Source organism: Camelus ferus, chromosome 35, assembly GCF_009834535.1.
Source record: "Camelus ferus isolate YT-003-E chromosome 35, BCGSAC_Cfer_1.0, whole genome shotgun sequence".
Lineage (NCBI taxonomy): Eukaryota > Metazoa > Chordata > Mammalia > Artiodactyla > Camelidae > Camelus > Camelus ferus.
Window position 1 is genome coordinate 12,006,863 of NC_045730.1, and position 16,569 is coordinate 12,023,431.

The 16,569-nt window shown below is 44.9% G+C and overlaps 2 protein-coding genes across 2 annotated transcripts in view; both read left to right on the forward strand.

The window, feature by feature from the left end:
* Positions 1-3,478, forward strand: part of LOC116661616 (galactoside 2-alpha-L-fucosyltransferase 1-like) — a 101,177-nt gene extending 97,699 nt beyond the window's left edge. The window contains 3 exon segments of the mRNA XM_032474163.1: positions 537-1,741; positions 1,744-2,019; positions 2,022-3,478. Coding sequence (XP_032330054.1) covers positions 1,096-1,741; positions 1,744-2,019; positions 2,022-2,161 — 1,062 coding nt within the window. The 5' untranslated portion in view covers positions 537-1,095 and the 3' untranslated portion in view covers positions 2,162-3,478.
* The window catches only part of KIAA1217 (KIAA1217 ortholog), a 278,647-nt gene that overhangs the window by 108,617 nt on the left and 153,461 nt on the right, over positions 1-16,569 (forward strand).

Sequence of the window (16,569 nt, forward strand, 5' to 3'; positions counted from 1 at the left end):
AGACTGTTCCTGCGGCATGAAATAACGCTCGAAGCATAGCGCGGTGGCCTGTTACAGCAGTTAGCTTGTTTTTGAGACGCGCAACCCACTGCAGATGTCAGAGCGGCCTTTGAGCTCTGGGTACAAATGTGTACAAGGCCACAATCACAGAGAACAAGCACCACCGACATCTGGAATTTAGCCATAAATTCATCCTGAAAGTTGTGAGTTTGGGATGAGCAGATACTAACTACTGTACACAGAGTAGATAAACAACAAAGACCTACTATATAGCCAGGGACCTATATTCAGTAGCTTGTAATAACCTATCATGAAAAAGAATAAGTGTGTATGACTGAATCACTATGCCAGACCCCAGGAATTAACACAGCATTGTAAATCAACTATACTTCAGTTTAAAATATGAAATGAATGCTTGTCACTAATCCTAAGCATTTCAATTAGAGAGATACCTGCCAATTTAGTGGGAGACTGTGACAACGGAAAGATAGCAGCTGACAGCAGAAAGAAGATTAATTTTTTTATCAAAAATTTAGATTAAGTCACTGCGGTGTGGTCGGACTCAGCGCATCCAGGTGCCCAGGGCGGATGGCCGAACCCAGAACTGGAGGGGAAGAGGAGAGGTCAATGGGCCCGAACGTCTGGGTCCAGCATTGCAGTTGGCACTAGATATCCACGTCCATGGAAGGATGAAGCTGCTGGGAGGCCAAGTAGGCTGCCCCAGGCTGGCCAGTTGCAGGATGAGGCGGCTGGGGCGCGGATCTCCCCATCCGGGGAGGGTTCAGAGGGCAGAGGCCGTCACCCTAGCCCGGGGAGTGAGGCTTGCCACCAGGGAAGGAGCTGGGCTCCACCACCGAGCTACCTGCTTGGCCCGGGAGGGGAGGAGGCTGTGAACCTCCGGACCGCTCCCTCTCGTACCTCCCCTCCCCAGCCCTCACAGCCAGTCTGGGGAGGCAGCGTGGAGGGGGAGGGCTGTTTGGCCAGGGAACCTGGAGTGCAGGGTTTCGGGGGATACAGAATGTGGGCTGCACTTGCAGATGGAGAGCTCCGGCCACACCAGGGTGACTGGATCTGCCATCAGTCAGGAGCTCAGCCATGTGGGCCCCCAGCCGCCATCACCTCTGTCTGACCTTCCTACTGGTCTGTGTTTCTGCTGCAACCCTCTTCTTCCACATCCACCAAGACCTCTTTCACAATGGCTTGGACCTGTCTGCCTTGTGTCCAGACCATAACCTGGTGACATCCCCTGTGGCCATCTTCTGCCTGTCGGGCACACCTGTGAACCCCAACACCTCCATTTCCTGTCCCAAGCATCCAGCCTCGTCCTCAGGAACCTGGACTATCTACCCAGACGGTTGGTTCGGGAACCAGATGGGGCAGTACGCCACGCTGCTGGCCCTGGCCCAGCTCAACGGCTGCCGGGCCTTCATCCAGCCCACTATGCATGCTGCCTTGGCCTCCATGTTCCGCATCACCCTGCCCGTGCTGGCGCCCGAGGTAGACCGCCACACGCCTTGGCGGGAACTCGAGCAGCACAACTGGGTGTTGGAGGAGTACGCCCACTTGGAGGAGCCTTGGCTGAAGCTCACCGGCTTCCCCTGCTCCTGGACCTTCTTCCACTATCTCCGGGAACAGATCCGCCGTGAGTTCACTCTGCATGACCACCTCAGGCAAGAGGCCCAGTGTTTACTGAGTCGGCTCCGCCTGCGACGCACCGGGAAGCTCCCGAACACCTTCGTGGGTGTGACTATCTGGAGGTGATGCCCCACTGCTGGAAGGGTGTGGTGGGAGATCGCGCTTACCTCCAGCAGGCTATTGACTGGTTCTGGGCCCGGCATGAAGCCCCCATCTTTGTGGTCACCAGCAACGGCATGGGGTGGTGCCAGAAAAATACTGACACCTCCCGGGGGCGTGTGGTCTTTGCTGGGGATGGGCAGGAGGATGCCCCTAGTAAGGACTTTGCTCTCCTCGTGCAGTGCAACCGCACCATCATGACTATTGGCACCTTTGGCTTCTGGGCCGCCTGGCTGGTGGAGACACTGTCTACCTGGCCAACTTCACCCTGCCTGACAACAAATTCCTGAAAACCTTTAAACCTGAGGCTGCCTTCCTGCCTGAGTGGGTGGGCGTTAATGCAGACTTGTCTCCACTCCAGATGTAGGCTGGGCAGCAGGGAAACTTTCTGGAATAGCCTGACCAACTTGGAACCAGTATTATGTGTCTCTGGAAGCCTAGTAGCTTCTGGAGGAGCTTGTGGTCCTGCAGCAGGCAGGCATCCATTTCGAGAGTGATTCTAGTTGGCTAGACTTTGAGGGGAAAAAAAAAAAAAAAGGAAGGGGCTTTCTGTAACTGCCTGAACATTCTAGAACCAGCAGATCTTTTCATGATGGCTGGCAATGCCTGGAGAAGCTCATGGCAGTTCTAGAGGGCATAGTACCTATCTGTTCTTCTCAGTCCTTATCCAGAGTACTTCTAGATGGCTGCCACCCCCAGGAACAAAGAACTGCCCACTCCAGTGTTTGACCAGCCTAGTCTTTTCTAGACGGGATATTTCTCCTCCCCTGGGTCATCAGGACTGAAGAAACTTGTGGATACTCTACCGCAAGCATTTACCAACTCCCCTTCAGTGTTTCTGGAGTGATTTTAGAGGGGGGATTTGCGTTAGAGAGTCGAGTCTAATGCCGTAAAGAACTTGTGGAGCCCTTTCAGAGGGGATGGGATTCTGGAATTCCAGATAACCTTGGCAAAGAAGCTAATGAAGATACAACCAGGGGCGCAGCACCTCACAGCTTTTAGAAGGTGATGGAAGGTAAACGGTCTGTAGCTGGGAAAGTTTGTGAACAGAGTGAACCTGGACCCAAGTTCTCAGCCCCTGAAAGAACCACAGATCTGCTAAAATGTGGGAGGCGGGGAAAGGGAGAGTGGCAGCTTAAGGGGCAAGGCTCTCCAGAAATCTAGGGGCTTTTTTTTTAAACCCCCAAACTGCCAAAGGTAGGCATGTCTCTCCCAATTAAGGATGTTTTCTCCTCTTCAGTGAGGCTGCTGGAGATGATGAGGTCAATTTACTGACAGCCAGCTGGCATAAGGGTACCCTCTGGGCTTGCAGAAAGCTGCAGGTACTGTGCCCTTTGCCAACCACTATCTGCCTCTGAATTTCCAGAACCACTGAATCTGGCTTCAGGCAAGTCAGAGATGAAAAGACCAGAATGTATGCAGACCCCAGACTGGGCTCCCACCCGGGCAGGAGCACAGGATCTGGCCAAAGAGGATGTGATTCTTGACTCAGATTTCAGGCCCCCCTTGATGCTTTTTGAAGGGAGTGGAGGTAGATGCTTTTATTACAGAGTTGTCTGAGAATTGAAGCTCTTCTCTAGTCTTCTCAGGGAGCTTTGGGGGACTATTCTCTATTCAGCTGCCATAGGTGGGAGAGAAGGAGTTATGAATTAAAAGTCCACACCACCAAAAAAAAAAAAAAAAATTAGATTAAATGTAATACAGATCCATGGTAAAAATCTTTAAAATCATACATTAAGCCCTGCATACACCCACACAATTAAAAGCTTCTACCCTCAATTCCCAGTCCCTTTTTCTAAAAGTAAACATTGTTAATAGTTTCTTGTTGGTCATTTCTAAAGATAGCATGTGCGTCTCCTAGTACCGACAGGCAAAGGTTCTTTTTATATTTACATAAATTGTCATAATGTATGATTTTTTTTCTATACCTTGTTTCTTAATGATGAATTTTAAGATACCCCACATCAGGTGATACAGAATCGACTCATTTGTTGTTTGTTTCTTTCTTTGAACATCTTTATTGAGATGTAATTTGTATATCATACAATATGTTGATTTTATTTATGCAATTCAATGTTGTTTAGTATATTCACAGACTTGTCTAATGGAGAATCAACTCATTTTTTGGTCTAGATTATTTTCTGCAGTATAGATGATCATATTAAAATCAATCTCCCCTGCAAATTAAATGATCATTTCTCTGTTTCCACTTCTCTCAACCTGCAACACCTGCGTTTCTCTTCTTGTTTTCATTCTGTTCTTGTATCTGGGTATCCCCCCCCCCCCAGCTATTCTATGGGGTAAATTCCTCAAAGTGAAACTGATTGTTCAATACATTTACAAGTTTTACCAGAAAGACTGAAACAATTTAACTCTTCCTGCAACATATAAGAATGCTGTTTTCTCTATTGTTGCTACCCTGGATATCAAATTTGTAAAAAATTTTGGAAATCTAATAAGTGGGGAAAAAGACATTCATTGTTCTGATTTATCTTTTAAAATTAAATAATGTTGAGGTTTTTTTCCTATTATATTAATTAGTTTATTTGTGTATGTGTATAAGGTTCCAGTTTGTGGTTTTTCCCATTTTTAATTGGATGGTGACTCTATCTCATATTGATTTGTAAGATGGAGTCATAAATTAAAAAGAATTAACTTTCTATCATACTTGTTGCAAATATTTTTCCAGTCTGTCTTTGGATGTTGTTGGTGGAAATGTTTTTCCCTAGAAATTTAAAATTTTCATGTACTCAAATTTAGAAAGCTCTTGTTTCATATGTCTGCCTTTAGAGTTGAGTTTTTAGGAAAGACTTCCCTGTTCCAATATTACATATTAACAATCGTGTGTGTTTTATTCTAGTACTTGTACTTAGAGTTTAACTTTCCTAGGTTGTAATATTTGACCCTTCTGAAGTTTCTTTTGAGGTAAGGAGTTTGACAGGGGTACAGCTTTCTTTCTTTTTCCAAGTGGCTGATCAGTGGATCCACTACCACTGAATGTATAATTAACCTTTCCCCCACTGATTCAAAATACCACCTTGTAAGATCCAGATGCTGCTTGCTTTTGAGTCCATTCCTGAGCTCCATGTTTGGTCCCACTGAACTGTTGTTTTTTTTTTTTTTCCTTCTCCAATGCCAGTGTGTTTGAGTTGCTGTATTTTCAGATATGAGTCAAGCAAGAAGAAGGTTAGCCATCATTCTTCTCGATTCACAGGCTCACTGTCTAAAGACTACTTAATGAAGGGTCCTCTGTTTTCCATTTTCACTATTAACATCAGAACTAATGTTCACAGTGACATCGTATAATCCAAAAAGAATTAACTTTTTGCTGTGATGACGAAGCTTAAGAAAATGGAACATATGCCAAATTAAAAATTAATAAGATTTTTTTTAAGCAGCTAAAAGAGGTATTTTTAAAATCTTACCTGGAAATCTTGCTTTGGTGGCAATGTTCCGTAAATAGACATTACTGTAACTATTCACCCATTTGTAGCTCAGCCAGAAAAGTATTAGTATTTCTTGCACCACGTCTTTTAGTATGTGGCACATCAAATAGAGTTATGGGTTGTCCTGACCTGATTGATTTCATATAAAGGTCTTTTTTGGCAACGGTGGGGACCTAGTCACTCTCTGAGGTAAATCTTGCAGAGCAGAAAGTTGAGGTTTTGGGGTAGATTCCAAGAGTCAGTTCTGATCTTATTGTTGGGGAATGTGGAAACCTAACGCTTTCCTTTCCTTAATGTGAACAATGAAGGATCTTTTCTCCCCCTGAGCTAATTAAGTATTTTCTAAAAGAGTCTGAACTTTTAATAATAGGAATGTAACTTTTAACTTTTTACTTTACACAGATCTGTACTTAAACATGGCCAGAGAACCGTCCCTGCTTTAAAATCTCCTTATTTGTACATGTTATAGTTCAAAGGCAAGATCTTACCATTTATGTGGAGAGAAAATAAATGAGATTTCTTTCTATCTGTCTTCCATATGGTTAGGGGTAGGATTGTATCTCGTATCTACTTTGAGTTAAAACAGACGGTGGATTCAATGAGTCGCTGTAACAAAGCCTTGATCTCATCTCAGAATCAACCCTGCGGACTCTCTCAGAGAATCTGATATCAGCTGTCCAGGCTGATCAGTCTTCATCTCAATGGGCAGTTTGATTGCTTCTTTTTTAAATTAATTTTTAAAATCGAAGTAGAGTCGGTTTACAATGCTGTGTTAGTTTCAGGTGCACAGCACAGTGATTCAGTTAAACATATACACAGATATATTCTTTTTCAGACTCTTTTCCATTATAGGTTATTACAACATATTGAATCTAGTTCCCTGATTGTGTCTTTTCAATGAAACAAACATGGTTACTTCTTAATCCCAGACCCCAGTCAGAGAAGCAGTGTAGGTGAGACACCAAAATAGTGATTTCTTCATGGACAGTTAGCACTGAAAATGAACGCGTGTGTGTTCCTTCAGTACACAAGAAACATCTGTGAAAAGCTGTGGCAGATGGCACGTGAGGGACAGTTGTAGTGCTTGGCTTGAGTTTCCCTCAGCCCTGCATGGAGCTGCCCACTGGGTACAAATACACCAGTGTTTGCTGGTACATTACACTCTACCCCAGTAAGAAGGGCAGTGTAGACTGACCACCGGATAATGCAGCCTATCCAGGGAGTATCTGTATATAGCCCAGCATTTGAGTAAGAGCATGGTCACCTATCTCAAGGAATCAAAAGATTGGGGAAATGCCAAAGGACCATCAGGCCAAATGAATATGACTAAGATCTTCATTCGAACTTGATTGAGTCCAGAGCCATTCCACTCTGGAGAGAGCCATCCAGGTACAACTTAGCTTTGACTAAACACACAAAGAGTTGCCCCCCATCACAGATGATACACTAGGAATAATTTGCCCTTTGAGCCCTCCTTATATATTTAGAGACTTTGTAGAGAACTCAGGCTGGAGGTTATCTTTTCTTGTTCACTTTTTTCCTCTCATTTAATTTATTTTGACAGTTGACAGAATTTTATTATTTTTTAAAATATTTAATTGTGGTGAAGTGCATGTAACACAAAATTTTGCCATCTTAACCATCTTCAAGTGTACAGTTCAATAGTGTTAAGTATATTTACAGTGTTAGACAGCTAATCACCGAGATGTTTTCATCTTGTAAAACTGAAATGCTCTACCCTTTAAACAACAACTCTCCAACCCTCCCTCCCTCCCCAGTTCCTGGCAACCACCATTCTCCTCTCCGTCTCTGTGAACTGACTACTCTAAGCACCTCACAGAAGTGGAGTCATACAGTATTTGTCTTTTTGTGCCTGGCTTTTTATTTCACTGAGCATAATGTCCTGAGTGTTCATCTGTCTTGTAGCGTGTGTTGGAATTTCCTTCTTTTGGAGGCTGAATGATGTTCCATTGTGTGTGTAGACCACATCTTGTTTGTCTATTTTTCTGCCAGTGAGCATTCAGGTTCTGTTCACTTTTAATCAATAAAATACACCCACACTGCCATTATCCTTGTGACTGTGTCTCAACCAAATCGTTTTAGAATCTTAAGAGGTTTCCTTAGTTAGACATTTATTGTCAGTAACAGTGAGCTGGCTTAGTAGGTGTTCAGGCACATAACAGTAGTCCAAACAATGGCTTTAGAAATAAGTTACCGCAATTGTTCACTGGTCTGGAGACCTCAAATCTTCCCCATGTCAAGTTCAGGCAGCCACAGGAGCCACAAGGAAGTCGAAGGATGAAGGTGGCAGCCATTTGGTGAGAGATGTTTACTTTCTTAAATTGACTTCCCTCTACCCGGCATCCAGGAAGGTGTGTTTTCCATGTTTTCAGACCTCCAAGCCCGAGGTGTGGTTTATTTGAGGTTTATTTCCTCAAAGACACAGGACGTGATCTTTCTCACCAGACGTTCTCGGAGGCTCCAGTAGGTAAATGCTCTAAGGTCCGGAAAATGGGAGGAAGGGACCACTGAGATTATTTCACATCCTCTGCCCTGGGGTACTTTCCTTACTCAATACTTTCCTCACATTTCTCAGGGGAAGAAAGATGTGGAAACTTGGTACATTTATTTTTTACAGACGTGCCAGCTTTGACCACTAGGCACTGAGTGAGTGGGAGATTAATGATCAGGGTGATGCCATGGAAAAAGCCATAAGTCGTTACATCATAATTTTTGTTTTTGAAATATTTTGTTTTCATAGCTGGAGGTTATTCTATTAGCATGGGGGGAAGGAGAATGAAAAAAAATTGTAGTAGAATAAAAAAGAGAGTACTAATTTTTAAAAAACCAAAATACAGAGTACACACAGACACAAAGATACTCAAATTCCACGTCAGTTTTGTGAAGAGAGGCTGAATTTCCTGAATTCAGATGGGACGGGATCCCTCTGTGTATGCCGTTTGCATATCCTTACCTTAAGAACGTTACTATATGACTAAGAGCTAATTACTCACCCAGTGAACGTAGGGTACGATTCTTCCTATCCCAGAAGGATTACCAGTAAACTTACTTCCCGAAGAGAAGTGACTAGTTCATTTCAGCATTGACATAACACACTCGAGGTATTTGAGAGCTATATAATAAAAGTAAAATTTTAATGGTAAAAATTTAATGAAGATAAATTACAAATGAAATTAAAAGCACTGGCATAATCCTAATAATTAAGTATTTAAGAAACGAAAACTCTAATTCCATTAAAATTTCTTTGACTTCTAGGCAACTTTGGGGGAATATAACTGCTATAAAACCTGATGTATAAGCAGCTAGAAATGTGTAGGTGCATTTGCATGGCTGTTGCTTGTGGATGGCAGTGGCTTTAGAACAGTGGAGCAAATGGGCATATTTATTGGCCTTGACTATATGCTCACAGCAAGTATCTCTTTTCTTTTTATTCTGTATTTATAAAAGTATAAATACTCTTAGTTATATGAGTATATATTTATTTACATAAGTATATAAGTATTTCTGTGTACTTATATATCTTATTTATATGAGTGTACATATATATGCATCTTATTTATATAAGGATATAAGAGATCTTTTAAAATTATCTTAACATTTTTGGTAAAAATTAGCTAAGATAAGGAGAAGTTATGACTTTCTTTTTAATAAAAAATGAGTGAGATCTTGGAGAGAAAGAAGAAATATCATATTCAGGTCAGGAAAGCCATCTCTTGGTTGTTCCAAAGGAATTTTGTAGATACTGGAAACTAGAAATCCAAGTGAAGGATAGAATCTCTTATCTCAAGAATAAGGAGGCCACATCCTCACACCCATTCCTTGAGCAGTGAATTCAGTGAAAAGCAATGACTCTGGGAGAAACATGGGGCCCCAGCGAAGAGGAGATGATGCTCTGAGTGAGTCCCAGCTCCCCCGGTGTAGACCGAAGCACACAGAGTGAGCCGGGCACTAATGTTTCTCCAGGGGGTTACATTCATGATCAATAGATGCATATTCACTTAGTGACTTTGTGAAGAATGTGTAACCTTGGACATTTGGAAGGAAAAGAAAAATGACCTCTGGAATCAGCCACTGTGTAATAAAGAAAACACCCACCTAGCCTGGGGCTCCCCTACCATCTGTGTGTATTCTAGCAGGACATTTTGATGAGAGGCTGGAGAATGAGCAAAGCAAAGTATTTGTTGAGCATGGACTGTGTGCCAGGCACAGAAGTGGTTTTTCATTTACTCCTCACTGAAACTTCGGATAAGCTACCTTGGTGGTATTCCCATTTTGCGGAAGAGAAGATGAGGCTCAGCCAGGCTAAGTTATTTGGTGGATAATATCTATGTCTAGGTTAGTCTGCTTCCAAGCCATTTCCCTTTCTCAAACACCCTCCCGCGCCTGGCCAGCTGGCTGTACCAGATGCAGTGGTCATGGCCCCTTCCTCCCATCACCCGAGGCTGTGCTACCTCTCTGCTCAGGGTCCTGCAGTTGTAAACGTCGGAGGGCGCATGCTGATGTCTGAAAGCCAGTAAGGGAAAATGAGTCGCTCACTGGATGCATTGAACTTCTTTTGATTAGGAGAGCTTCACAGAGGAATAAAGTACCAAATGATTTTGCTTCTTAAAAAGAATTGAATCTCTCTCCTGAGTAGAGCCTGTTGGCAAGTTCACATGCGATCATGGTCAGCAGCAAAGAAATTTAAGAAATAATGAAAAGCTTGTGGGTTGGAATGCCTTCAGCCCCCAGAGCTGAAGAGCGGGCCTTTGGGGGAACTGCTGTGGAAAGGAGGTAGAATCTGAGTGTGGAAAGAATTCTGATCGTGGAAGAAAAGACAGGTAACAGAAAATGGGAAGATTAGAAGCAGGCGTGATGGGTTCCCAGGGTTACACCCTGGGTAACGGGGTGTAGATCACTTTTGTTTCACCCGCCCCCCAAATATTTTTTTTCATTTTAAAGAAATAGAAGACATTTTTAAGTTAACTCATTATCTTTTGGCTTTAGTCCTAGAAGCCTGAGAGGTTGAATGTAATTTTATATGCTGCAGATGCTTCCTGGTTTTAAAAAACGATGACCTGGCTTCTAAACTAATGATGACATCAACTCAGAAAGACAATCTTCCACATCATGTTAATTCCAGTAGCAGCCGTGGGGTAGTCCTTACGAATTGAGGAGGAAGGGGAGGCAGTCTGATTTAGATCGGGAACAAACCGAAGCTAAGTTATTCATAGTGTGACTTCTGCTGGATGTAAAGATAATTTTTCATTGCGCTCGACTTCTGAGACAGTACTGCAGATAAACCTCTCTTGCCTGTTTGCGGTTTTAAAAAGGTCTTTGTGTGGATGACATACTTTTGATGTGTGTTTCATGATCAGTTCAGATTACCCAAGATGACTGTAACACACCAGTAATTAAGGAAAACTCTCCTTCAGAGAAGAATCAAGGAAACTCTGCTTTTGTTATTTAATTTTTGACATCTCTGGAGGGACACAGTCAACTCTTTTTGCCCATTAGGAGCTGACCTTGAAATAGGATCTGTATTTCCTCAGTAGTGTGTTAGTGAGTCTCAGTTTTGGCCTTATTAGAATGAGATTAAGTGTTAGACCCAAAAGAAACCTGGTAAAACAGATGAATTCCCCAATCCTGCCCTCCTACATTCATTGGAGCTAGCTGACAGTAGATACGAGATTTTTATGGTTGATCAGAACTAATGGGCCATGTATTTCAACTGTTACTTTTTGGAAGGGTAACTACGTGGCTTGTAAATAGATTTTTGGAGTCTAACCCTTCATAAATTTCTATCTGGCTTCCTTTCTTCCTGTCTAAGAGTCTTCATTTTCTCCCCTGTCCTGGGCTTCATTCTCTTCTGGAGCCCGTCAGTCTCAGTAACCATGACCTTCACAGCACAGTTCAAGGTCAGCGTTCATTCACGTCTTCCTTTGGTCATTCAGCAGGTGGGTGGGTTGTGGGTGTGCTGGCGGGAGAGGACACTAACCACAGTCTGGTCCTGCTGCCCATTGTAAAGTTGGGAGTCCGTCCTGCAGGAGAGGGAGCGCCTGAGAGCCCGAGAGAATACCGGATATTCCTCAACCTTGGGTCTGGGCTTGTGAACTCATTCAAAACCATGGAGTGAGGAATCTGCCTCTGCATCGGTGATTTCATTTCTGGATCTCATTTCCTGCATCTCATCAAAATCTCCTCTCCAGAAAAACTCTTCTACATTATTGACACTAAGTCTAGCCATCTGATAAGGGCTGCTGCTGTTTCTGTCCCAGTGGTGTCTGCACTTTCAGTGATGGAGCCCAGAGTCCCTGTTCCGCTCACCACAGAGCTGGGCATCTGCAGGGTTCAGCTGGCAGGTTGGCAGGGCATTTCTGGAACAAGGTGATGGTTCCTTAGTGCCTATGAGATAACCCTCTTCTCATGACCCATCCACAAGCTACTGTCCTGCCTGTTCACAGGGCAGACTCTGCCCTTGTGGCTGATGAACAGGACAAGGGACCGTATACACTGGTGGCTGGTAACAGGATAGGGAAGAACTGGATCTTCCTACCTGGGGGGGGGGGGGGGGGTGATGCAGCTCAAGGTCAGGAACGGACCTTCCGGACATCTTTTGGTTGAATCATTTGTCTGGCTGGGCTGTTCTTTCTCATTCCTGGGTGGTAAGATGCCTTCAGCATGATGGCTCCGTGTGTTCCTATGGAATCCTGCCTTCCCCCTTGAGCCTCAACTCGAGTGTGCTGGGGGGGGGGTGGTGGTAGACAGTCTCCAACAGAGCTAGACATTGGATTATTGCACCTTCATCCTAAGTCTTTTCAACTGACCAAAGAATGGCGTTATGAATGGTGAGGAGGGTGACTCACGGAGATAATCCATTAGAGATCAGGTCTATAGAACATTTACCTTCTTTCCAGAGTTCCACATGGGCCAATCATGGGCCAGTAGTAATTCTGTATCTATAGGCAATTAATTGCAAGGCATATATGTATACTTTAAGTATAAACTTAAAAGCACTGCTTTCCCTTTCTCATAAGTGGGCACTGCCCTGTCTGTTGTAGATTATGGTGGCCAGAATATAATGTTTTTTTATGCCAACCAATCAAATGCTCTATCTGCTTAAACTCTGTCCTCTGCTCTGGATTTTAAAGCTCTTGCATCTCAAAATCAGCTCTAAGGTGAGAAGGTCAGTGTCATTCTGGGAGTAAGTGGAGAGTCTCTTTCTTCTGCAGTCTTGCCTGAAAAGAGTGAGTAACTGTTCCCAGAGGCAGAGGAGCTGCCACTGAGCTTTAGCTGATGCTATGCAAGTGGGATTTATTAATTCTGTGAAGTAAGTAGAAGGCTCTCGGGGTACTTGGTAAATTATGAGAGAGGCCAGGGGGGTCAAAAAGAGAGAGATTCCATGCTAGACATCCCTGGCTAAGAGCTGAAATACCACAGAGCAAATAGTCTGAAAATTGTCAGTGACCTTCTCAACTTCATCCTAAACCCTCCTGCCTGGGGGATGCAAACCCATGGAGGGAATGTGGCTTGGCAGGGATTTGGGGGTGGGGAGAATGGTGGCTGGCCAAGTTCTTATGGGATTCTTTAGGGAGTGCTGGAGGGTGAAAACGGTGCTGAGCCCTAGAATGACCCCACATGCCTACACAGCAGCGTCGTGGGTCTTCCAGGCAGAAGAGAGATGTGTTCCAGGCAGGATGTGTTCAGACCAATGGCGAGGCCTCAGCTCAGTGATGTGATTTCCTCTTTGCTTCCTGACTGCAGTTTCCCTCATGCCTTTCCTCTACCTCAAAGCTGTGGAACCAGACCTCCTTCAGAAGAAGGAATAGAAAGCCCCTCCATCCCCGTGGTGTAGACATTCTAGTATTGCCCCTGCCTGATGCTCTCAAGGACAGGAGATGGGGCAACCCCAGCAGATGGTCCAGATGGAAATGTCTGTGAAATAACAATGTCACCCCAGCACCCATTTGGGGCTTATTTATGATGAAAACCACCTTACAATAGCTCTGTATTTTGTTTGTGAGTTACCATTTCTGTTTTTCTTTCTCTTTCAACATATACCTCATTAGATGTGTTCCATCATATATTTTCAATTTCTGTGACGTTTTGATGGGAGGGGTCTCAGAGAAGTTCCACATCCACTTCTTTTTGCCCTTCTCCTGGAAGGGTAGTTGGCAATCTTCTTAAATTTTTTTTTTTTTGAAAGCTTTTTATTGGCATCATCCAATGCCCTGCTGTTTGTGAACTGTGGTTGCACCCCAGCTCCTCAAATTCCGTATTTATGATGATAAGCAGGAGCTCCACAACTTTTAATTTTGCTAAAGGGCTGTCTTCTGTTTCCCGATTGCAGTCTCTCCATTTTTCAGTGGAAGGCCAGAGGCTGTTGGTGAACTTGGAGCCTGCTTTCAACATTTTGCTTCTGCTATTTCCAAGCAATTAGCAAAGTCTGTTTAGAGTTGAATTGTTATGTGCACACATTCTATTTTAATTCGTTGTAATTAGAGGGATGCGTCTGAAACTTCAAGAACTGCCGGAATCCAACCTTCTGTTTCAAAAGGTTGAAATCTCTACTTATTTTATGAACAAGAGACTTGACTGGATATTAAGAATGGCAGCCAGCTGTAAGTCACCCACCTAGAAGGATTACAAACTCTACTCTCGTACCATGAAAAAGTCATACCAGAGAGCTATGTCTGGGGTTCTGGTGGTGGTGGTGGTTTTGCTTCTCCACGGATTATTTACCTTAATTGCAATGTTAAAAATACTAATTTGTAATTATAGCCCCATTGTAAATATGTTGTACTTCCTATAATGATGATATTTGATCACACAAACTGGCAAACAGTGACAGCTCACGTTCCTTGTCTATGCAAATAATGTCAGTCCATCTTTTAATTTAAGAAGTAGCACCCCTGTCTTACGTGCTTGCGATTCCCAGTGAAATTCAGGAAGAGTATTTGTATAAGGAGGTATTTTTCTCCCAGTAAAACTTACTCATTTTCATATTAATTTTTCAGCCCCCAAAATATGTTTCTGGAGATGAAAAGGCCAGAAGCGGGGAATTGAGGCCAGAGGCCAGCACTGAGCTCTCTGGGGGCAGGAAGGGTGGCTGGAGCCCATTCCCCAGGGCTCCCACACTCACGGCGGCAAAGAACCAAGGAGTTAGCTTGGGGTCAGGAGAACTTGCAGCTCTCAGGACAGCGAGTCTCACGGCTCGGCCCAGGCCCCCAGCCGGGGATGGGGGTGCCTGCATCTGCCGCCATGACTTTCATTTGTTTATGAATTGCAGCTGCACGTCAAAGGCCTTCTGTCCCTGCACCAAGCCTGCCAGGATGGGCACAGCCAGACCTCAGTCCTTCAGCAGCAGAACACTTTAGCAACTCTGTTCCTGTGTGCCTGCCTCAAGCTCCTTCTCCTTAATAATCACACCACCTGCCTGATTAGTTTTTAGAGCTTTACAGTTAGCAGGGTTTCTGTCTGACCTACATCACCTGTGCTCCTCGGTGACCTTGCGATGTCGGCGGGACAGCTGTTGCCATTTTGCAAAGACTCAATGATTTAATGTGCCCCCTGTGCAGCCTATTGTCGGGTCAAGTAATGTGTCCAAAGTGAAACAGTTAATGAGTGCAGAACGGAGGTCTTGAACCCGGGACCTTCTGACTTCAGGTTTTTCCGACCTGCGGCATGGTGCTTTGGGTATGGAGGACTTGCAGCTCTGACCCCACGTGCTAAGCCTTCCTTGGCAATGGCTTTGATGGGACCATGACTGATGGGAGGCATGCTGTGTCTAGAGCAACCCAAAGCTAAGATTTGCCATAGAGGTCAAATCTAACTCTTTGTTTTACACATAAGGAAAGTGGGGACCAGGCAAATGTCTAAGTTATGTTGAGTGGGGGTCTCCTGCTCTCAGCCCAGTGCTCTCTGGACCACTGAGCCTTACTTTCCCTCATAGAGTGCACAGGACCCCCCTGAATCCCCCGCCAGCCACTAGGGGAGCTTCCAGAATAAAAGTTGTGTGAAAGGCTGGCCACACCCCCTTGATTACAGGTCAGGGAAGATGAGACACTTCAGAAGCGACCTCCAGCTGGTCTGGGCGCTGGCGCCTGGGCTGGTGGGAATCATTCCCACTTCTGAGGTTTGGGAATCTAAGAGATGAGACTCTGTGTCTGTTTTCTGTGGGAGGAAAAGGGGAATCAGAAATGCATTCCCAGCCTGGCCTCAACAAATGACCCCATCTCCTATCCCACATCCCCCTCCTCTGAAAATCCTTGCCTTTAGTCAGATCTTGAGCCTGAGAAGCCTGTTCCCAAAGCAAAGTGCAGTCGGATCACGGCCGAGGCGGCTGTTGACTGGTACCCCGTGGCCCTGGCACGAAGCTGAGCTCTTCTGCAGAGGCTTAGCGGCCAGGCCCCGCTAACGCAAGGATGGAATGTGCTGCACAGCCTTCGTGTGGTGAAGAAGAAACAGAAACCTTTGGTTTGGAAGTTCTTACTTACTTGGTGGGTTTGGATTATTTTTGTTTCACTGGAGTTCAGTGTTCCAGGGCAGGAGAGTTTGGGTGAAAATGGAAGAGAAGCCCCACCAGACAGAAATTCCTTGTCAGATGGGAGATTTTCCTCCCTTTCAAGGTGTGAGATGAGCCAAGGAGTACAGAAGCGCGGGGGAGTCTGGTGACGGATTGGGATGCTCTTGGCAGAGCACGAACCAGTGATTGGCTGGAGAAGCCGCTCGCGAGCCAGCCGGGGTGTCACCACAGCTGCCTGAGACCCATGTCTGAACTTCGCAGACCCAGCGAGGTCGTTTATGGTCAAGGGGGCAGCTTCACATCAAGCAGGCTGCAGGAAGCCAATGCCTCTTCCAGCTTTTCATCCATTCCTTCTGGAAGGGAAATCTGAGCCCTGGAGATACCCTGCCTTGTTGGTGGTTACATTCGTGTCTGCGTAGAGGGAGGGAGGGAGCTGGGGGGACAAAGAAGAAACAGTCAAGTAAGGGAAATATCTAGTGTATCCAGTGGCATTAAGTGCTGTGGAAGAAAAACCAGCAAAGTTCTCCAGGAGCTAGTCACACTGATGGCCGTAGGCTGCACCTCGTTGGGGAATATCTGTCACCCTCGTGGAGGTGACCTGGATTCACTTTCCAAACATTCCAGATCACCTGGCAGGCTTATTTCCAAGTCAGCTCACTTCTGTTCCCCTCTTTGCTGTGTGAGAATGTGGAGGCTCAGGAAGGAACTCGGGTATCTGTGCGGAGACACTTGCCCATCTTATAAACAGCTCCTAGAAACATTTGTCCCATGGTCACCTTTCACTTCCATGAGACTTAGCTTTTC